The sequence below is a fragment of the Corvus hawaiiensis genome, chromosome 1 (genome assembly GCF_020740725.1).
Source record: "Corvus hawaiiensis isolate bCorHaw1 chromosome 1, bCorHaw1.pri.cur, whole genome shotgun sequence".
In the NCBI taxonomy this organism is placed as follows: Eukaryota; Metazoa; Chordata; class Aves; order Passeriformes; family Corvidae; genus Corvus; species Corvus hawaiiensis.
In genome coordinates, this window is record NC_063213.1 from 89,023,211 (window position 1) to 89,045,706 (window position 22,496).

The following is a 22,496-nucleotide window of genomic DNA, read 5'->3' on the forward strand; positions in this document are numbered from 1 at the left end:
ATTATACTTTTAAAAAAATGAAAACCTTGCAAGAAGAAAGACTATATAAAATGCTTTAAAGGAAAACAACTTCACTTTGAATTTGCAATTAATTATTTAGGATTTGAGTAGCTGGATCCTATCAGGAGTTAGAGTATGGGGCAGAGTAATCTAGTTAGTGATGCATATTTAGGAACCATTCTTTGCATTTAGAAAAAGTAAATGTATGACTGATGGTATTCAGTATCAAAGTCTGTTTGTTCCTACACAAAGTACTGAGCCTTCAAAAGGTCAATACCCGGTTAATAAAAATGTAATTATTGAATGAAAATAGAATGCGAGATAAAGCACTTAGAGCTCTGGCAGCTGGAAGGTTATCCCCATTAGATGCCAAGATAGCTTGTGTCTTGAGTGCCTTTTAAGTAATACATTCTTCCATCCCTAGGATGGCAAGGTCTTTGCAAAAATAGGAGAACTAAACTCCGTGATCTACAATAAATAAAAACAAAACCAATAAATTTAAATTACTAAATAGTTAATGAATTACTAATAAGTACAGTTGACCACAATAAGCTGTAGAAATTGATGTATCTGATCAGGGTGAGATCTCTGTAGTCCTATATCTCATCTGTGCCAGAGGCTATACATCAAAAGCTGTAGGAGAGCAAACAGGAGAGGTAGAATCATAGAAACACAGACTCATCCAGGTTGGAAAAGACCTCTAAGTTAATCAAGTCCAACCTTTGACTAAGTAACACCATACCTGCCATCATGTTGCATAACCATTAGCCATTAGCTGCATAACCCATAGAACTTACCATGAGTTTTGATAGTTATAAAATTATTTAAATCTTGAGGCTGAATAGCTGGTTCCGTATTTTCTGTTTTGTCCATTGTAATTGAAACATATGTAATTGTGATTGTTGATAGTAATACCATTTCTAAGTTGGCACACATTTATTTATGAGTGTTCAGTTTCTGCTTTACAGTGTGTGTTACAGAGTTTTTTAATAGCTTTCTTTTAAGATATCTGATCTTGACAGACAGGGGTAGACATTCTACTTTTTGCATGTTCGAATGTATAGTACCTATATATTTTGCTGGCAGTCTCCATGAGTTTCAAACTGTATCTCTCATACCTCAGCATGTCTTCAAGAGTGTTTGCCTGGTCCTAGCACTGTAGAGGAAACCTGAAATCATCCTGTACAGTTCTACATCATGTAGCCTTCAAAACAAAACGGTTTTTGAAAGGCTGGTTTAAATATCTAGTTTAAAAATTGCTTGTAAAAGAGGCTTAAATTCATTTTCCACTCACTATTTTAGAGGAATCTGTGAGTCATTTCTAGAATGAGTTTTATTCTGATAGAAATTATTTCTTTTGGGGCTCCTAGCCTCAAACTTTCTGCTTGAAACAGCTTTTTTTTTTTAGAAGTCAGATGTCAAATTAACCCAACCTGCACCAATATGTTTATTCCTTAACTTTATGTTGGATTCCTGTACCACTATTAGAGATACTGTGGATTGTATTTGCTCAGAATGGGGCAGCATTGTTGTAATACAGCAACTGAGGAAGGGGTGAGAAGTCGCTGCATTGATGTGTTAAGTCAGAATTAAATATTCAATGTTTACAAAAACTATAAAATGTCTTTTATCCCTGTTTATTTCACTTCACAGGGGGAATAGGGATATGAACACTACACAGACATTCATAAGTACATGTACATTACAACACCCAAGCACAAAGGGGGTGGTGTAGGAACACGGAGAAAACTGCTGCTATGCTGGGTAGTCCCAGGTGGTTTTAGAGTGGCTGTCACCTCATGGGACTAAATGCCCATCCAGGTGAAGCTGGTGTCCCCCCCAGATCTGACAGCATAGACAGACCATCCTTGTGCTGTGTTTCCAACACTGGGAGAACCAAATGCAACTTCTCATGGGCTTCTAGACGAGGATTTACAAGTGCTGGAATCTCTCTTGCCATCTCTTCCTGGCCAAGTGGCACTTCCTTAATTTCAGGAGAGAGCAGACTGCAGGTAATGTGGAGGAAACTGGCAGGAGATGAGCAGCTGATACAGAGCAAGTGATGTCAGTATTATATGTAGGAAATCAAGCTGTTCCTGTTCCCTGCCCACTGCATATTGGCATTGACATTTTCTGTATAAATATTTTCATTACAGTACACAGTTTTGCTACTTTTTCAACTGTAGTTCTGTAGGGAAAAAAAATAACTTTACTCCATTTGTTTGCATCTTACAGGAGATACAAATTGTTGTTTTCACTTTTGCCAGTTTGCTATTCACTGCATCAGTGAATTCATCTACGTTCCCCTCTGATTTTATTTTAATTGATGTATTTTAAAGGTAAAGGCTTTTGAATTCTTGTCACAGGATTAATTCCCAAAAGTAGGATACCTAATTTTTAAGTATTTAAAAAATATGGATAGTTGAGTGGCACACCATTGATCCAAAGTTGATAAGTATTTTGTTTGCTCTCTTCTGTATTAAAGTAACTTGCAAATTTATCTCCAGTCAGTAATTTATTCCTTATTTGCATCATCCTTCCTTCCTGAAAGATGATGACTTTCAGCATCCTAGTAAGAACTCTGCGGCAGTGAGTTGCTGGCTGACAAAATCACCGAGTTATTCTGGAAAGCACTTCATCTGAGAACGGGAGAATGCAGAGCGGTACCGGGCAGCTTTTCACACTGCCTTACAAAAGAAGGGCGGCCACAAGCCCGATCTCCTGTGTGGCTTTCCGGAGCGTGGCGCTGCCACAGCTGCCAAAGGGAGCCCTCTGCTGCCACCAAGGAGATTAGCAGGAGGAGCTGGGAAGGCAGGGGTTTGCTTGGACACGAGTGTCAGAAGTGTTTGCAGGGAAGTCTCTCCTAGAAGAAGAACGAAAACGTTTCACAAAAAGCTATTTTGGATTTATCTTGCCCCAGCACTATGGCCAAGAAATAATTTATATAAGTATATTTATGGCTTTCTCTTTCTCTAGGCAGAATAACACCACCTGATTAGTGTAATTACAACATTGTTTTCATCACAATTATTTTTCACCTGATATGATGCTTTTTATGGTTTTATTCCCCAGAGTGGATTCCTAATGGGGAAAATTAATTTGCATTCCGCAGAGCCCAGGTGCTCAAACTTCGCCACAGTCCTCTGCCAAGTCACTCCCCAAGAGACATCTCTGTGTTCAGAGCCTGATAAACCCCCTTAGTGGGTCATTTTTAAATTCCAAATGAAATGTAAAGGCTGCAGGCCTTAAACACTTACATTAGATGGTTTACTTTTTGTATCCCATCTCCTGTCTTTTTCCAACCTGTGCATTGTTAATGTATGGTCTGGTCTTGAACATAGTGTATAGTGACTCAGTCATGACTCACTATATACTCAGTCATGCAGACGTGGTTGTTGGTGAGCTTTATGCACTTGATGCTTTACCTGTTATTTGTGGAATCACTTCTGACTGGTGAAGTCAAGTGAGAGAAATTATGAAAGGGGTGGCAGCAGGATTGCTTTTATTAGTAACTCTTTATAGTGGAATTCACGTAAGTCCTGAATATCAAGGGGATTGTCATAGAAGGCATTCGAAGAAGGAGTTAAATCTTCTTTTCTGCTCTACTGTTGGGACTGTGGAAATGATGATCTGTGAAATACATAAAGTTGGAAACTTCAACAGTTTCAACTACATGTTAAATATTACTTTGAAAGCCCGTATGCTCTTCATGCAGCCCAGGTTCTCTAAGGCAATGTTACTTTTTGTTCCCTATAACATAAGCCACGTGGAGATGAAAAACAAGTTTAGCTTTCCTTATGAAGTGCCAGTTTGCCCTTTCCCACTGCTAGACTCCTCTTTATGTCACAGCCACCACAAGTCATACCCAGAGGTGGTTGTGAACTACAAAATTTCTTGTTAGGAAAGACTTCTGCCATCTATGAAGTGTTGACAGGACTCAAAGCAAAGCTGCAGAATAATACATAATAATGTGTTGGTTCCAGGAGCTTTCTGTGTGGCTGACCCAGACAAAGACCACATTTCAGTTGTCTCTACTTCTTCAGAGAAGTGTGTGATATAGTCCAAAAATTCACCCACAAATCTCCATAAGAAAATCTCTACACATACTGTTATAGTATTTCTATTAAGCATTTAGGCCTACCGGTATTAAGCAATGATATGTGCATAATGAACCTATATAACCTATATACGGTGGCATAAAAATATGACAAGTATTAAAACAAGAAAATATGAGCAAGAGTGTCTGGGTTGAACTTTGGAGTTGCAAATTGCCATTGCTGGACTTGCTGTAGTAAAGCCCAAGACAATGTGTTAAATGTAAATGTATGAGAACATAGACCAAGTGTGCAAGCTGGATATGGATAGGTAACAGAAAAAAACCCCCTAAGATACATTAAATGAAAGGAGATGATGGAGCTGGCCTGCATTGTCTCTTCTAATTTGCCCTTCCTGCTGTCCTCACTGTGTAATTTACAGCCACATGGGAATTTTCGTTGTTCCAAATCAGCAACTTGCAGCTGCATTACCTTTGTAGCTGGGACCGAGGGAAAGTTCTGTGGCTGCCACGTCTTTGTAGCAGGAATGGCACTCATTCTGTGACTGCCTGAGCAGGGGAATGGTCATATCTGTTCTGCCTTACAAGTGACTCACATAAATGTAGATACACATGCCAAATGCTATTGCAAATGTAGGAATAAATGGAGCCAGTCTGGCTGATCTTTACTGTTTGTTGAATCTTTAAAAAAAAAAAAAGGCAGGGAGCAAGGAAATTAGAAGTGTAATTTGCTCTTTAAGAAAACAACCAAAGCCTAGATAATTATATTCTCTGACAAAGCTATGCTTAGGGAATTACTCTTTTTTAAAACTTTTCCAGTGTAGTGTGAGGGCTATGTGTATCTGTAGATTTTGACCCAACAGGCAGAGTCAAATTCATTGAGTTCATCATAAGCACACTGCATTTTGCCAGGATACAAAATAGAGTTCTAGATTTCATGATTAACAAAGAATATCACACCCTCTAACCCCAGAAAAACAACATTTAGTTTCTTGGTTATGGGATCTCAGCGGGCTTTGCTTGTGACAAGAGTAAAAGTTATTTTCTCTCTATGTTATGTTTCTTTAGCAAATGTTTTAAAAATTGCTTGAAGAACCTAAAAGGTTGTTTGAAAGTCTTATTTTTATTGTCACTGCCTCCAAAATACATTCCATAACTCAGTTTAATGTGATCTGCAGCAGGCCAAGAGTTTTACAAGCCAAGATATTATGTCTAGTCCAGTTAGAGACACGACAAAGTTCAGTGAAGCAGGGAGAGTGAAAATCTAGGTTGAGAAATGTAATTTTGCATTGTCTATAAAACATGGAAGGAAAATCTCTCCCTGCATTCAGTTTTGATGATGAAATGTGTTCATGACCTAAGGTAGAGGAACCCTACCAAGCACTTTATGAGGAAATAGACAAATGACTGAGGACATCTATATAACAGAATGCCAAGACAAGGTTCACCCACCTCCCACAGCAGTTATTGCTCCTGTAGATAACTCAGCTTTCTTGTGGTTTCATCACCCACAAGCCTCCATATTCAACAAGTCAGTGCAGAGAATAGTGGGGCTGGAACTTGTGTTACTCTGGATGCTGCACCCATCCACTCTATCTTCAGATGAGGAAATGTACTGTAATTTGTGTGTATTAGATACAATTTTTATATAAAGACACCCTTTATCAGACTACTTCCATCTCCCTAAGTACATAATACTTCAAACACTAAGTGGCTTTGTGCCAGACTGTCCTGTTGCATTGTAGGGTTAAAAGTTCCCTCATTTGAGTGTGGACCATGGTTCTGTCAGCTGTTATCCTTGCAGTTGCCTATTGATGGCAGACAGCTTTAATCTTGCCAGTAGCCACAGTACTTTGCAGTAATCGGCCCCACACGCTTAGTTTATACAAGTCAACAGCTGTCAGTTTTCATGGGAATCATTCTGTCACTGAAAAGATTCTTCACATCTTTGCTTTTTATTATTTTCTTGACTATCTCATTATGACCACCAAAGTTCTGCATTGTTTGGAGCTCTTTTTTTCCCAACTGCTGGCCTTAATACCCGAAGTCACTGGAATATCTTAAACCCAAGTTGTCATTCTCTGTATTAAAGGAGAGATGAGTTAGAGCAGAGGGATGTTTTGTTTAATTACAGCTGTGTATGTCCCAGCAATTCATTGAGTATTGTCATTCCTACTTGTTTTGCAGTGGCACAAAAAATACAAGTCTGGGGTTGGTCTCCAGACTTCTGGCGCGAATCACACAGCAAACCCAGAACAGGGCACTTTGCCACCTGATACAAACAGGATTTCTTTTCTTCATAAAAGTCATAAAAGGGTTAATAGAAAAGGATCTCAGTCTAATACTTTAGTATGTTTGATAGGTAGGCATCTGGAGATTCAGAGACTTACCTTATTTAATGTAAAGAAGACAACTTACTTTTCCATGAAGATGGTTTCTACCATGATATTTTAACTCTTAATTATGGTTTCTGAATATAAACTCCAGTAGTTTTCTTCAAAGAGACCTATATGTTATTGTAAATCCATTTGGCTTTTCCTAGTAAACTAGTAATTCTCTTACTCAAGCTGATGGAGGAATTGAAACAACTGTGTTCTGCTTGGTGGAAGTTACAGAGGCACACATTTCCCTTTCAGTTGTTAGAGTCTCAGCTCAGTTATTTGTGCAGTAGCAATTGCACTGACCTACAGGAGGTTGTTCTAGATTTATCTTGTCATAAATAAGAGCAGAATTTAGCTTAGTCCAGTACCTAACCAGTGTTAGCAGAGTACATCAGTTCCTGTGAAATATTTCCGAACAGGAATAATTATTTGTTCTCTTCCTGTCTGACAAGAAAAAAGAGATTTGTTTTACAGTAGTTACTGGGCTCAGTTTGCAAATGTGATTGAGTGTGGTCTGAGAGAATTGGAGATATGTGTGAGAGCATAAATGAACACGTTTGATTTGACACTTCTGCGGAAGTGTCTAAAACGTGGAAATTCATTCCACATTTGGTTTTCCAGTTCACTTTTGCATCAGTGGGAAGATGTAATGTCATCTGGACAGTCACCCTGGGAAAGTTTGGTCCCCTGTATTTTTTAGCATGATACTGCTGTCTGGTGGGCAAGCAAGCTACAGTCCATGTTTGGCTGTTGATTTTCCAGAGGATAAAGAAAAAAAGCATTCAGGGGAGAGGAGTGCAGGCAGCTAAGCAGGTGAAATACACAGGGAAATCTTTGGGTTTAATATGACAGAAATGTTTCTACTGCAGCTTTCTTGGATTTGTTCTTCCACTCTTGATATAGTTCATTTTGATACAGAAATAAGCATTGGGTGATTCACTGAGACCTTAAGAGCCTAAAGTATTCCACAGCATATGTCTAGAAATTTAACATTTGTCACCTTGGACATTTTGGATGTCAAATTTGTGAAGCCAAAAAGAGTGCCAGTGATGAGAATGGACTCAAAAAGTCCCCTTGGGTATCCTTTACCAAGGAGACCAGAGCGTTTTCTGAAGTTTATTTCTCTTCTGGTAGTACTTTTTTAGTCTTTCTTAAACTTAGCTTTATCAGTTTCATTTAACCTTGTAGTGGTTTAAGCTAAATATTGTTAAACATGGGAGATGTTGCTAATCAGTATTGTAGGGAAAATGGGGTATCCTAAAAGGCTGTCATGCAGACCCCTGGTGGTGTTTAATAGTACAAATAATCTAGGAGAAAGGAGTGAGCCTTGAAAAAAAAGTTTTCAAGTAAGGGTTTGATAAGGGAGCAACTACACACGTGGCATTCCCAGCTCATTTGATTAACCTCAGTAACTGGTGAAAGTGGTTGGACTATCAGACATAGATCCCATTCGACCTGCATGGTATTGAGTGTTCAGATATACCATATTCTTCCTTTATCTTATCCCCTTGTTTCTGTGCCAGTCTATTCCCTCCTCTCATTCCTGCTCAACCCTTGAGTGTGACCACCCAGTTTCAGTTACATGGACTGAATATCTCAGTAAATTAGGATCTTAATTGTGCTAAATGAGGCAAGAACGCCTTGACCACTATTTGCAATTGGTTTCTCCAAGATTAGTTTCCTCTAGAGTTGACTATTTCGGGGCTCCAAATATATTCTGTTCAACATTAAGTCACTGTTTATGCTTTGCATGCAGCTTGAACTTCTCAATGTGCATTTTGTACTTGAGGAACATCAACGTGTGAACACACCACTTGTGTCTTCAATTAAAGCCCATCCACCTGAGAATCATAGCACCAGTAAAACTAGGAGGACACTGATGCTCGGTGTGTGCAGTCACACTGTCACTTGTTTCTGAATAAAAAAGGCAATCACAAATTTTAAAAGTCGTGTCAGGGCTAGTGTTCAGAACACTCTATGGAAAATTAAGAAACAAGATTTTGGCTTAGATTTATCAGTTAAATTCAGCTAAAATGCTGCAGACTGCCAATGGCAAAGATGACACAGCGGTGCTAGGATGGGGGAACGTTACAAAAGAAAGGGGAGCATGTATGAAAACAGTAGTTTTAATGATTTGAAACAACTATAAAGTAGTCATGTTTATAGTGTTTTAACTTTGGGGGGGAGGGTTTGACACATTTAAAGGGGCTCAAAGAATTTAATAGTGATAAATTCAAAGGATCCCTATAAAGATCCCAAAGCTCTTTTAAAAAATTCTTATTAAATTATAAAATAATAGGGCAGATGATACTTTCTATGGACTGAAAATCAACTGATACAATTTCAGAGAAAAAAAAAGTCTTAAAAAGCTGGGGTATTTTTCCTTAAAACTTTTTATTGACTAAATGTCAAAAGACAAATGTCTTTTTGCCTGACTATTTGGAGTTGCTGAGTACTTGACACTCCTATGAATTTGCCCCAGGTCATTACTCAGTGTTTCTGAACATGAGGCCCTGAGTAGGTAGCAACTTTTGATTTGATTGAGCTTGCATCTTAACAGGGTTTTTGTAGCTGAGAGTCTTGTGTAATTATTGATTCTAATTGTTTGCATTTTCTTTGTTGTTTTTTGTTTTATTTTGTTTTGGTTTGGGTTTTTTTTTTTTTGTTTTTTGGTTTTGCCTGCTTTTGGAATTCATGACTGTGCAGTGAGAAGGACACTAAAGAGTGGGCTAACACCAGAAGAAGCCAAAGCACTGGGCCTCATCAGCAGTTCTGAGATGCAGGTTTGACATCCCAGAGGTGGCGATCAGAAGAGCCGTTCATCTGAAGCACACAGGCTGGCAACCCTTCAGTGTGGCATTGGACTGCCAGCCTCCTCTGCTGCTCCCAACATCCTGTCCTCTGTGAGTTCAATTTTAATAAGCAACACAAAGCAAAACCCCACATCCAGGGCAGAAGAAGGATGTGCCACAGCTCAGCATGACATCCAGACGGTAACTGAGGAAGCGTTTGCGTGTTCCTAGGTGAAAGCACATGGCTTCTTCTTCTCATGGTGTGTTGATATGGGTAGGAGGGGGCTCTGAGTTATCTGTCATTATGTGAGCTGTGTTTATGTTGGCTTTCCTTGTGCCCTGTTTTAGTCATTGTAAATGTATGGCATTTTGTCATTGCAAGGAACAGTCCTTAAAGAGGCAAAATAAGTCCTGTTACAGCAACCCAAATTTTCCTCAAGCAGATTCATTAAGCAAAGATGCACAGTCTGTGGTTTGTTGGGTTTTTTAATTATTTTGCCACCAAAGAATGCAAAAATGTATGTGTACCTTTGTATATGTACAGAATGAATGTGTGGACATGTGTGCATGTATCTGTACATATACAGTCATGGTGTGAAATCATGCTTTTGCTGAAGCCAGCTGGACCATGATTTTCACTGTGGGGCCTTACTGTTCCATCTGGACAGGAGGAAGAGAATGTCTTTTTTGCAGGAACTCAGTGTTGTTCAGTGTGATTGACCCTGTGGGGCAGGCCATGGCCTGCAGTACAAGTGGAGAGTTTAGGATCCTGAATTCATGTGCATCAATGCACACTCATACTGTACACAGCAGCATGCACACAGAGGAGAGAACACAACTCCTCCCTCTTGCTGAGCTATGGTTGTACTCTGCATTTGTACAGTTTCAGAGAGATCTATGTCAACAATTATACATACTTGATAAATGCATTTGGATGCTAAGATCAAGAAGTTTTGTTCACTTGCCTGTGCCCTTCATGCTGCTTTTCTCTGCTGCAAGATAATGTGGTGGTGATTTTACTTCAATTTTATGAATCCAAATATGAAATAGCCCTGCTAAAAAGCCTGCTGTGTTTTTGCTGTTCTTCACCGGTTTTTTGTGATTATCCTTGATACAAGTGGAGTGGGCACCACAGTAAACAACTCCAATATATTTGCTCTTATCTCACTGTTTTATAACTGACTTTTATAACTGCCCTCAGCATGTTCGAAGAACCTTTAGTCAACTCATCTGCCTTTAAGTTGAGGACATATACAGCAGTGAAGATGAACTGAACACAGTCACCTCAGCCAGTGCTGAAGTATTTTGAAGAGAACTGCAAACAACAATAACATAAAAGGGAACTTTTTAAGCCAAAGTCTGTATATGGCCAGTTGATCCTCAAGGATGCACAAGATTGTCTCTTTCCATTGCCTTAGCCTCTAAGATTAAGGGTATGTCTGCACAGCAGTAGCAGCTGGCACTTTCTTCAAGCTGGTTAACTGAGGAACTGCAGCAGTTTAGTCATGGTAACAGGGTTTGATTGTGGCTGCAAAGCATAGCTGGAAAATAGAGTTTAATAATAGTCTATGCTGGGGTCCTAATGCCATAGCTATGTTGCTGCTGGCACCCAGGCTAGGTCAGGTACTTCAAGTTGTTCTACTCTGCTCTCTTTAAGGACAGGATAATTGCTGAAGATAGTTCAGGAGAGTTGAACCAAACACAATAAACCTTTGAAACCTTGGTCATCCATCACATCACATTGAGCACAGCATCCAAGTGATGACAGAGCCCGGTAGCTGACAACGCTGCAGTGAGACCTGTGGCTGAACATCCTATCTATGCTGTCCACCCTATTGATTGTAACATTTCATTCTTTATCTGCCGATGCCTTGGATCTCCCGTGGAATAAGAAGTCACTAATGAGCAATGGTTCTTAAGAATAGCCTTGAGTTTGATGTGGTTTTCCCCTCAATTTGTTAAAAAGCCTATTTTACAAGTAGACAGAAGGCAGTGTTTGGGTGATCAATACAATACGTTGCGTATTTGAAGGCTGTGGAAAGGAAGAAGCTGGTTAGGAAACAGAAGTGACATATAACTAACTTCACTGCAAAATATGCAAGACCTACGAGCATCTGGATTTTGAAGTGGATCTTTATGTGCTGCTCACCATTATGGACTTCTAAAATCTCGCTTAAGGATGCTTAGAACAAAGAACTGAAGGTAATGGGGGTTCGTGGAGGTGTTTGAAGTCTGAAACAAGAGGAAGACACCCTGAATGTAATGGTCATGTCTAATTGTGCTACTTGCTAAGTGATAAAAAAAGCAAAAATGCAACAAAGTGCATTTATGCTGACAGACACCCTATATTTAACTGGAGGGAGAAAAATCAAACAAGTCTTTAAATACTAATATTTCAATTAAAATATGCTGAATGTGCAAAATTTGTGACCACTTGGCTGTTGGTGGCCACTTGCTGACAGGGAACAAATTTGTGTTTCATTTAAACATAGTACAGCATCTGTCTCTGAAACACAACATAGTTGATGAATTACTAATAGTTGGGCATATGTATTTTCCAAGTTGTGCAAAACTTTATATGTTCCTTACCAAGGAGAACATTAAATGTGAGGAATAATATAGGTTAGAGTCAGTTCAGTGGAAAAACAAGGTGGTTTCTTTCAGATTCTCTGGATGCAAGTGTTTTACATGTGAAGCATATTCTTCCTTTTTCATTTTTCTGTGTCGTTTGTTTTTCTGTTTGTGCTCTCTATCTGTAAAACTGATACCAACTTCTCTGAAGAGTAACTTGGTCTTGTTTGTGCAGTAGTGTACAGTCAGATAAATTCAGTGCTCATTGCAACAAGATCATCAGACACAGTGTAGTGCAGTAACTATGGGAGAGATTTCCACTTTGGTTCCTGATAAAAATGACTGACTAATCTGTAAGGTGGCAGTATTTCCTCCAGAGTCTGCCAGCGTGTCCTGACTGTGGCAATAACTTTTGTTCCCCTTCATCTAACTAGTGGATTCCAGATGAAATGGAGGAATTCATTATATCTGTATGCCTCTCTCTGTCTGTCTTGTGAGGCTGTAACCTTCAGGTTTTGAGCTGCTGCCTGCCCTTTCATCATCAGAAGAGCCCACCATAAAGATGTAACACTTGTTTTGAGTGAAATATGGATTGGTTTCTGACAAATATAAAAATCTTGGATACACAATGTAGTAACACATGTTCCCATTTCTCACTTAGAGATCCATGAAGGCTGCTTTTAAATACTTGCAGCCAGAATAAATACCTCTCTTCCCTTTCCCATAAAACCAGTCAGCTGCAAATGCAGTGCCCAGAGCACTGTATCTGTTTGTTTGCCATGATAATGCTGAGGTAAACTTTAGCACATAAAATAGCCTCCAGAGGGAAGCTATCCAAATTTTCTTTCATCTCACTTATGTTTAAAAGCAGACTGCATGCAAATCCTTTCTATAATCCCATTCCCAAGTGGAGATAATGCTCTGTAGCAGTTGTGTGGCTGCAGTGAAGAAACCCCCAGGGAATGCTTGTGTGCCACACTCGAGACTAAAAGATACCTCACAAAAGTTAAATTCATCACTCTTCACTTGTCAGTCAGGCCAGACACCAGGCTCATGGATTCCAGATGTTTTATAGCCCCTTGGCTGCTATGTGTGACCCTTCTGTTTGATAGATAGCTCCTTGTCCATAGTCCAAAATCAACCAAAAAAATGGTGGTTTAATGAGGGTCTTTCTTTCTCCCTCAAATACTGGAAGAAGCGTCAAACTTGGTTTTAAAAATACATTTCTTTTTCTCTTTTGACACCCTTTTTTGGTAAATCTCTGCAGTGGTTGATTCTGTCAGTTTTGTAGATAGACAAGACGTTGGCTTTAGCGTAATAGATAAGCACATGTGAATATCAAGATAAGAGTTAATGTCCTAATTTAACAGAAATTTGGAGTCAGAGTCTTGATGTGAGTGAACAGCAAGGACCTCCTGTAAGGTTCAGCAGGCCAGCACCTTAAATCACTGGTGTTCTGTGCTCTAAATGTACCCTGGCCAACACTAAAAGCTATTGAGATGTTAACATTTGAGGACTTCAACAACCACTGCAACCCCAAGGGGCACGATGCCACTGTAGGTGCAGTAAATGGTTCCTTTTCTCAGGCACCTGCCCTGCAGCAGCCTCTCTGGGGATGTAACAACAGCAGAGGCTGTCTGAAATGCTTTGGAAACCATGTGGCTGATGGCAGTGGTCTGGGTTCAACTTCACTGTGCAGCTGTGGTTATTGCAATGCTTTGATTTCACAGAGGTGAAATGGGAACAAGGTGGCAGCCACCAGTTTCACATCCTTCATCCTTCATCCTTCCACTGCAGCTCAGGCACATGCACTGCCTGCCTCTATCCAAAGGATGCACAGGGATGTGGTGTTAGGGAGAAGCAGGAACATATTCCTCTCTCCTTTTCACTCTGTAGCTCACTGCACATATCCCAGTCCTCCCATTACCTTCAAGGCAGGCTGTGTGTGCACTGGTGGGGAGCCTGACCCTGGGACACAGTCGGATGGCAGCTCTGTGCTTCCAGCAGCAGGACGCAAGAAACACTTGTCTAAGCTGGGAGGGGTACCACTGTTGATGTTCCTGTGGAGGAAAAACTGCCAGGTACTTAGGGGCTTTGAAAGAAAATAAACTGGTTTTGACAGAGAAAATGTTTGGTTGTAGGCAACCACTGAAAATCATTCACAAACACTTGAACAGCATGTAAGGGCCTACATTCCTTTGCTTCAACTGGAGCAGCAACTGGCTCAAGTGGCAGTTCAGATGTGACCCCAAGAAGTCTTTGGCAAGCAGTTTAATAGTTACATAGCAAGTAATGCAAGGAGTTTCAGAGATGCATAGTTTGATGCTTATGCCAAAAAAAAAGAAAAATATTTCTAATTAGTCCATTTCACATTGAGTGGCAGATAGAGATATATTTTGTTTAATCACTATCTAATACAGAGGCTTCTGTGAAAGAAAAGGTTTATTTGTAGCATTGGATGCATTTCTCCTTTTTAAAGACTGTCTTTGCGCATATAGTGTCCTTTTTTTGTGAGCTGGGAATTGTAAAAAAATGTAAAGTAGAAAAGCACGTGTTTCTTAGACGAAGGAGAAATACTGTAAAATTGTGTAAATGTCACTACTCATGTTTTTCCATGTTCTGTGTAGCATAGTGTAAAATAGGCCCTCCAGCAGTGTTATTCTGTGAATTGTAATTTAAAAAACAAGCCATGCATGGTCAGAGATATTATCTACAGGTCCTTTTGATTGAGTTTTTGGTTTTGTTTGTTGTTTTCTCATTTTAGGTGAATTCATTCTATGTTAAATTTAATTGTCCATGAAAATGCATTTTTGTTTCTGTTTTATTTCATAAAGAACTTAAATTACTCTTTTAAGATTTTATTACACACAAAGCTCACCTGCCGTTTGTATTGATCCTTCAGAAGTTGTGTCACTTTTAGTATGAACTAGGGGGGGATTTTGTTTTTATCTGCCTCTTCTTCCCCCTCCCTTCCCACTTTACTGTCTGGAAAGATCCCATCTCACATCCTATTGTTTGTTTTTTTTTCTGTGCCATGCAGGGTCAATATGGAAAACTGACCGCAGACCAGTGTCCAAAATTTCTTTATATAAGTAGTTAAAAAGCTCACCTCTACAGCGTTATGTAAACACATCTTGCAATAAAGCTTTATAAAGCACTGACTGGGCTGGTTCTGGTTTTGTTGATGAAGCCAATCATGGGAGCCTGGGTGGAAGACAGATGGGAAAGGGGATCATGAATTGTTTTTCTCATATCCTCTATGTACCTGCAATGCCATCATGTGGACATCGAAACAGCTGCCATTAAGCCATCTGGGTGGCCTGATCATAAAAAGCTGATCTTTAACACCTAGTTCCACAGTTTGAGCCTAATTCCTAATCTTGAGTGAAGAAAGTGAAAATGGGCCTCTGGTTCTTCAGGCTTTCAGTAATCCAGCCCTACAAATCCTCACTAAACATACGTGGCACTTATTGCTGCTGTCGGCTTGTGGAGCTGGTGCTCCAAAATACTTTGTGCCCAGAGCACATAGCGTAAAGGTATGAGATTTATAGAAGCAAACATCAGTAAGATGAAAGACAACCTGTATGTGGGGAAGCTTTTCACAGTGCCTCTGCATCAAGACATGAAACACTGTCCTTGCCAGAGCTTCAGAGCTGTAAAGGTGGCCTGTAAACAAAGCTTGCCTTTCAGTTGGCTGAAATACATTTCATGCATCACCACGGAAGGTAATTTTCTGGTGGCTGCCTATAAGCATGCCTGGACAGGCAGTGGTCTTGCAGTTTTCTCTCTTTGCTGGTCTCTGATTCTTTCTTTTACTATTTCCCAGCACTTGAGAGAGGCTGAGTTGACAAACAGGGCATTCCTGCCCCTACAGAAGGTGAGCTGCACCACATGGGCTCTGGCACCTGCTCTGCCCACGGGTTCGATGGCTACGGTGACAAGAGAGGTCAAAGTGACATGTAGGAACTCAAAATGCTCAGACTTCCCCTGCTAGTCCTGAAAAAAAGCTTCTCACAATTGCTCTTTTGAGTTGCACACATAATGAGATCAAAATACATTATTCAAAGACAGCTGCACATGTTCATAGCAGCACCCTGCAAAATAAAAGTAGGTTGACAGAGAGTCTGAGAGAGAATTTTCACCTTTGGTTTCTGAGATTGTAGAAGCTGATACACAAGGCTAGGTATGTAAGCCTTCCTCCTTTTTAATTAGTTTTCAAAGTTCTTTCAAATAAAAAGAGTGCCTTTTGGGATATGGCTGCATCCCTGAAAGAGCTGCTTAGCATTCCAGATGCACTGGTGTAAAGTCTAGAGGATGAAAGGCTACTAGCCAGAAATGTGGTAATGCTTTTTAAAATAAATATATAAACCAAGTTTATTGGCCAGACACTTTTCTTTTCTATCACAGCATATCCATTAGCAGTTCTAAATTCCAGATGTGCAATGACAATGCGTACATATATTTTTCAAACCTGGTGCCCAGTCAGAACTCATATGTTGTCACAGAGAAGCCTCTGGCCTGTAGTCAGGGAACAAGTAAGTATGCAGATTATCCATTGCACAGCTGCATGCCCTGGTTTATAAACCCTTCAGAACAGTTCAAGAACACACAACTAAAGAAAAAAAAAAAGAAAAAATTTTTCCTATTATAACTTCTCCAAGTTTTCTGATGGGAATGCAGTTTGGAAAAGGGAGAGGGCTATTCTCAAAGGTTCACCTCTTGCGAGTTTCTTTGTAGGAAATGAAGAATGATGCCTGTACTGGTATCTGTCTGATGAGACAGGCCTCTGCTGGGAAATCCCAAAAGGAGCACAGCCTGTGTGAAGTGTCATGCCAGTGGGGGCCTCCCCACAGCTTCTCCTGAGTGAATTTTGAGTAGGAGCAGGACTCACCCATCTAAGGAGGTATTCTGCTCAAAAATACTGATTCTCAGTTTCCAGGATTGAGAGTCCAGTTCTCTCCAGCACCAACCTCTTTCCCACTGTCTTGCTTGAGCCAGTTCCAGAGCCTGTAATTTGCTATGTGGCTGGAAAACACCATGGCGCATGTCAATGTACAGAAGATGTGTACCAGCACTGGGGAGGGTGAGACTCTTTCAGTATCCCAGGGCATATCCCTGGGCATATTCTGTTCTGTTATTGGTGTTATATGAGCAGAAATGATTTAAGCATATGCCAAAATCTTGCAAATAAGTTTGTAGCCCTCTCTTGGTGAGATCTTTCTGCCTAGACAACAGACAAAATGACTGGTCTTGACTTTCGCGTGTCTTTTCCTTTCTTTGTTCCGTACTTAATACAAGAAGAACAGCAGGTGACCAGCAACAAAGCAAATCAACTGTCAGTGAAATCCACAGCACTTAAAACTGGACTACCTTGAAGGCAAAGGTGAGTCAAAGCCATGTCATAGCCTCCAGTAAACATTCTACTTGTTCCATCTGAAGGCAGCATTAGCCAAGCCTGTCTTGGAAGAGATCTGCATTTGCTTAACAGCAGTGGTTTGAAATCTTATCCCTGGTACCAGGAGCACAAAGCTCCTCCAGAGCCTGGCAGGGCTCAGGTGAGGGGCCAACAGGTGGCAAAAGGTCTGGAGTGTATCCACCACTGCAAAGGTGTGTGCCATGACTGCCTGTTGGATGTAAATATGAGTACTATGGACCTTGGAGGAACCTGTGAAAACAGATTTCTCACAGGAATCCAAAAGCTGCAGCAGGGTAAAAATTCTCCTTTTTAATAAAGCAGTGAAATACTGAGACTCTTGAACGAGATCTCAAAAAAATGAATCCTCTTTCCATCATTGTCCAGGCTTCCCATAAATATGCACTGGGAGGCTTAAATAATCTTGGCAAGATATAGCAAAGGAAAATTATTGTTAAAAAGAGGCCCTGGATATCGTTTCAACAACTTTTTCCTCACATAAACTTACGGAAAATTATCGACCTCATAGCAAAGTCAAGAAAGAAAGAAACCTCTTCTTGTAAAACGGCAAGATACCTCTTTGTACATGGACTAGACTGCCTTCACATAGGTCTGTCTGGAACACCTCCCAGATGTACTGCATTAATTATGGGGAGCAATGGCTGTGCAGGTTAATAAAAAAAAAAATCTAAATAATCCCAGTATCAACAGTTCTGATCTAAATAAAACTAGCTGTGAGTATAATGATAAAGAAAATATATTGAAAATCAGGCAGTAGTGACCAAAGCCAAATGAAAATTTGATGCTATTGGCTCTGTGAGCAGTGGAAAGAGCCTGATGGACTTCAGCAAGTTTGAATCAAGCCCCCAAAGATAACTATTAGAATGTTAAACTAGATGGAAAGTAGAATTTCTTCTCTTGCAAAAAAGGCTCTAAATTATTTTAACCTCACCAGTCACCCTGGGGAATTCTCTTTCAAGAATGGACAGCACACCATAGCCTGAAAACCAAGAGTGAATCCTTATGTCCAGAGAAATTATCTCAAATGTGTTCAGATTACAAGCATGTGGGACAAAGCACATTTAGCATCCAAAATAATATAGTCTGGAAATTCTACATCTTTTTAGAAGCCAAAACACTGCAAAGTGTGAAAACAAAACAACATGAAGCAGTCAATTGCAATTTTTAATTTTTTTTTTTTTTACTATGGGATGTGACAACCATTTAATTTCCTCAGAGGAAAATAAAATTTCAGTAGAAACTCTATTACTGTTAGAAAATTTTTATCATTTCTTTACAGAAAGACACTGGTAGACAGGTTAATAGAAACTAGTAAGTGTAAGTTTAAGACTGGTCTTAAGAACTCTAAGAAGTTTCTTGCCAACCAATTTTGCTTAATGTAAATAGTTACTTCTCCAAATCCATATCCTCCATGCAAAGCTAACTTGCACCATCTTTAGGTATTTTACTTTCCTATGATGGGAGTGACTTAGTTGGCACACATAATGATGTGTGAATTGCTTATTATTTGATAACGTCCTATAAATCTTTCCAGATGTAATCAGGGTATTCAGAAAATTGTGATTACTTGATATTAGTTAATCTGAGAGTGGACCTTACATCATGGGATGTAAAGGATTAATATTCATATTTTCAAATACCTCTCAGCAGCATTATATAATTTATGCTTATGTCACACCACAAGTGGATATTTGAATATGCAAGTGGATTCTGTAAGCTCGTAACTTCTTGCTTTGACTTCCGAACATATTTTTTCAAGGTGGGAAGGAAATGAGATGTTTATATGAGTGGTTTAACTTTGAAAAGTATTTACTGGTAAAGGAGATTAACACTATTAGAAAGTAGCAGGGTTTACTGCTCTTTGTACCTTTCAGAGTATGACTCTCCAAACAATGATGAGGCTGAAGATCTAGTACACTGGGATATGGACTTCCTGAAGAATGATCAGCACTTTGTTACCTATTGCTTACACATTCTTAGTGTTCTCTTCTACAGTCACAACTTCTTATATGTTTGGACATCATAAGCTATCTATGTTTAGACTCACAAGGTCCCAGTAAAGGGGAGCACTAAGGCAGATGTGAAAATTCAGATTCCATCAAAGAGCGCTCCCCGCTGCAGAAGGACACTGGGAGAGAAGGTAATCTGGGTAACAAAAAGGAAAATAACATCCACACCCAAATCAGAAATGTAGGGTAAAAATAAACAAAGGAAAGCCTTAATGACAACAACAAGATCCCTTTTTGATATACAGGCAAACCCAGCAAAGAAAAGTGCAGAGATTGTATTAGCAGCAACACTTCAAGCACTGGACTAAATGAAGCCCAAATGCAGCAGTGAGTGAAGGCTGGGAAGGGAACATTTAGCTGAGTGTGCAAGCTAGAAAGGCTTACTTTTAGAGAAGTTGTGTATTAAACTACATGAAAAGAAGAAGGGGATTGATTATGACCTGTGTCACTATAAGGAGGGAAGGACAGTGTGTATGTACAAAGAGAGAAGATAAGAAAGAACACTGACTGCTCAGTGGATTTGCCTTAAGCATATTATCCAGCCTGTTTTAAGAGTTTGATTAATTTCCAAGACTCCTTTTTTGAAGTGAGCAAAAATGTAAGTGCAACATAAATGAGGCATGGCTCATGAAAAGGAGCTATTCTGGGCCTTGCTGCCTTCAGACAATCACAAATTCCGTGTGTGGCAGTGAGGGCATCACCTCTTGTTGGGCTCTAATGAAATCCTGACTGGAGTATATGGGGTAATCCGTGGTTCTGCTGGTATTGCACCTCTATCTGTGTCAAAAGGAGTTTGTGTTCCTCAGGCTTTGAGGGGCTGGACTCTTACTGGGGTGAGCATCACCAGCTTTTGTGGCCTGTGACTCCTGTTGTCATTATCTATATTGAAGCAGCAGTGGACATAGAAATAACCAGCAATTCTCCTTGGTAACACATGCTCTTCTCTTTTCCTTACATCAAGTAGCCTTAGGGCTCCTTCAGGTAGCATTTGGTACCCTTAGGATGGGTAAAAAAGGATACAGTGGTACTGGAATCAGTGAGAACAAATTGAAGGCTACAGACAAGATGCCAGAGTCTTCTGGCCTCAGCAAGAGGGCACAGAGAGCCCTCACATCTCAGGGGCTGAATATTGTGGAGATGGTTGCAGTGTGCTTTTCATTGGACCAGACCTTGGTAAGAAGTATTTCAGTCAACATCTAGGAGGATTTAGCAAATGTAGCAAATTTATCTCCCCTAAGCAAGCAGAAGTTAGAGTGGGTTTGTGTTGGTGGTTCTGAATGCCCAATGAAATGAGCTGTTGATCATTCCCCTTCTAGCCAGGGATCCCACAAATATCACTGACAGAACCTTTGGTCAGACCTGGGGATGTTGTCTATGTCAGTCGCTCTTTATACAGCCTGATGAAGTTATTCTCTCTTAGTAAACCATTTGGGTCAGCAGATGCAGGCAAAGTTTAATGCAATTCATCCCCAGCTGCCAAATCTGATCAGAAGAAATAGGAAGATGAGAGTCAAAAAGCTCTGTGGTCTCCCCAGTCAGACTGTTAGCAGCTTAATTTTCTCCTTGGCAGTGAAAAGGGTGTAATTGTGGAGAGAAAGCTGGCTTGCTTGTAGAAAATATATATGTTTTCTGCAAATAAGGACCACAACTTGCAGGCAACTTTAAAAAAATCTTTACTGAAGGTATACTGTTTCTGACAACATTGCCATCTCTGGGGTACTTAGGGGTAGTTTTCTTGCAAAGAGTAGAAAGAGAATAAAAGTCCTTAAGAAGTGTTTCTAACTCCAAGTAGGAAATTGTTGTCTTTCTCTTTTATCAGCTTAAAGGTTCCAGTTACTCATTGTTGTATGCTACTGTTTATGTCAATTTTTTAATACTTTTTGGCTCTAGGTTCCAGGAATTCATTGCACATGATCTATAAATTTCCTTGTGTGGTCCCTGACACCAGAGTGCTGACCCAGGAGTACGAAGAGGCTCCTCAGAGCACAACCCTGACAACACCCCATTTTCCAGCTAAATGTCACTGTGCTCCTTTTCTGTGTTTCCTTCCTGGGGTCTAGAAACAAGTTATCATAGGGTGAAGTACTCGTTTTCTAATGTCATCTTCATATCTAATAGAGAAGCAAGTGAGGGAGGCAAATAAGCTCATGCTCTTCTCTACTTCATGCCAAAAAAATTTCTGACTTTATTCTATGATTACTGGCACAGACAAATGTAGAGACTTTGAAAAGGAGAAGTTCAATGTGAAAGTTATAAGAAAACTCAGAATGTTAAAGGGAAGAAGATAAAATTTGGAGTGGTGGACAGGACATGAGAACACACACATGATGACACGTTATAGAATCCAGTCTCCAAAATCAAAGTAACTAGAACGGAGTTGGAATTTCTTGATGAGGAAAATAAAACCAGCGGTGTTTGTAAAGGTGATTAGTCTTGGTGAACCTCCTGGGAAAAAGAAAAAAAGAAAGAAAATTAACTTTTTTCAAGTTATAGAGGTGATAGATTGGAAAGCTAAGCCAATCTTGATATAAGGAATAGAATTTGCTCATGTAAAGGAATAATTACTTATTATGTACAGTTTTCTAATTGTAATATCTTCACTTGGAATTTGAGACCTAGAAAACTGAAGCTGAAATAATAAAGGTCAAATTTATAAGTCTGTCCATTTGAATGAGGCTGTTGAAATCCAGTAGAAAAAAGTCAAGACAATATGGAAAGTTGTAGGAAACACCTGTACTTCAAAAAGACTGTAAGGTGCTACTTCTAATATCAATACTCATGGTAAGAATTCAAAAACTCTCAGTAAAAGGGAGTTTAAAACAGATGGCTCAGACATGCTGCTTTTGGACTACGTAAATGGATGTATAATTTTTGAATAGGTGATGGATTTAATTTTGTAGGCAATTATATCTACTCATCTCTGGGGACTTGGCAGATAAGCAGAAAACAGAATTTGAGTTTCAACTGGTACCTCTTTATTCTGATGTAGTAATATTGTCTTACTTCTCTGAGCTACAGGTGTAACTTGAAATTTGACCTCCCTGCACAAACTGAAGAGACTTTCTTCCTTCTACTTTGAACATTAGACATCTTTGCAACTTGAAGCTGTAAATGCATTTCAGAGTAGACCATAGTACCCTTAGATACAGACTTGTTTCTATAATACTTAGTCAGAGTTGCTTACCAAGAGTTTGATGTTGAATCAGACCAAAGGATGCTTGCATTCAGTATGGCTGCAGGATAAAATGGCACTTT

The 22,496-nt window shown here is 39.7% G+C and overlaps 1 protein-coding gene across 14 annotated transcripts in view; it reads left to right on the forward strand.

Annotated features, from left to right (window-relative positions):
* Positions 1-14,959, forward strand: part of FHOD3 (formin homology 2 domain containing 3) — a 377,929-nt gene extending 362,970 nt beyond the window's left edge. For 13 of the 14 annotated variants that reach the window (XM_048312850.1, XM_048312857.1, XM_048312923.1 and 10 more), the window contains one exon: positions 9,142-14,959. In XM_048312850.1, coding sequence (XP_048168807.1) covers positions 9,142-9,211 — 70 coding nt within the window. In that variant the 3' untranslated portion in view covers positions 9,212-14,959. The remainder of the gene's footprint in view (positions 1-9,141) is intronic. The other variant, XM_048312899.1, reaches the window with a different exon arrangement.
* The last annotated feature ends 7,537 nt before the right edge of the window (positions 14,960-22,496 follow it).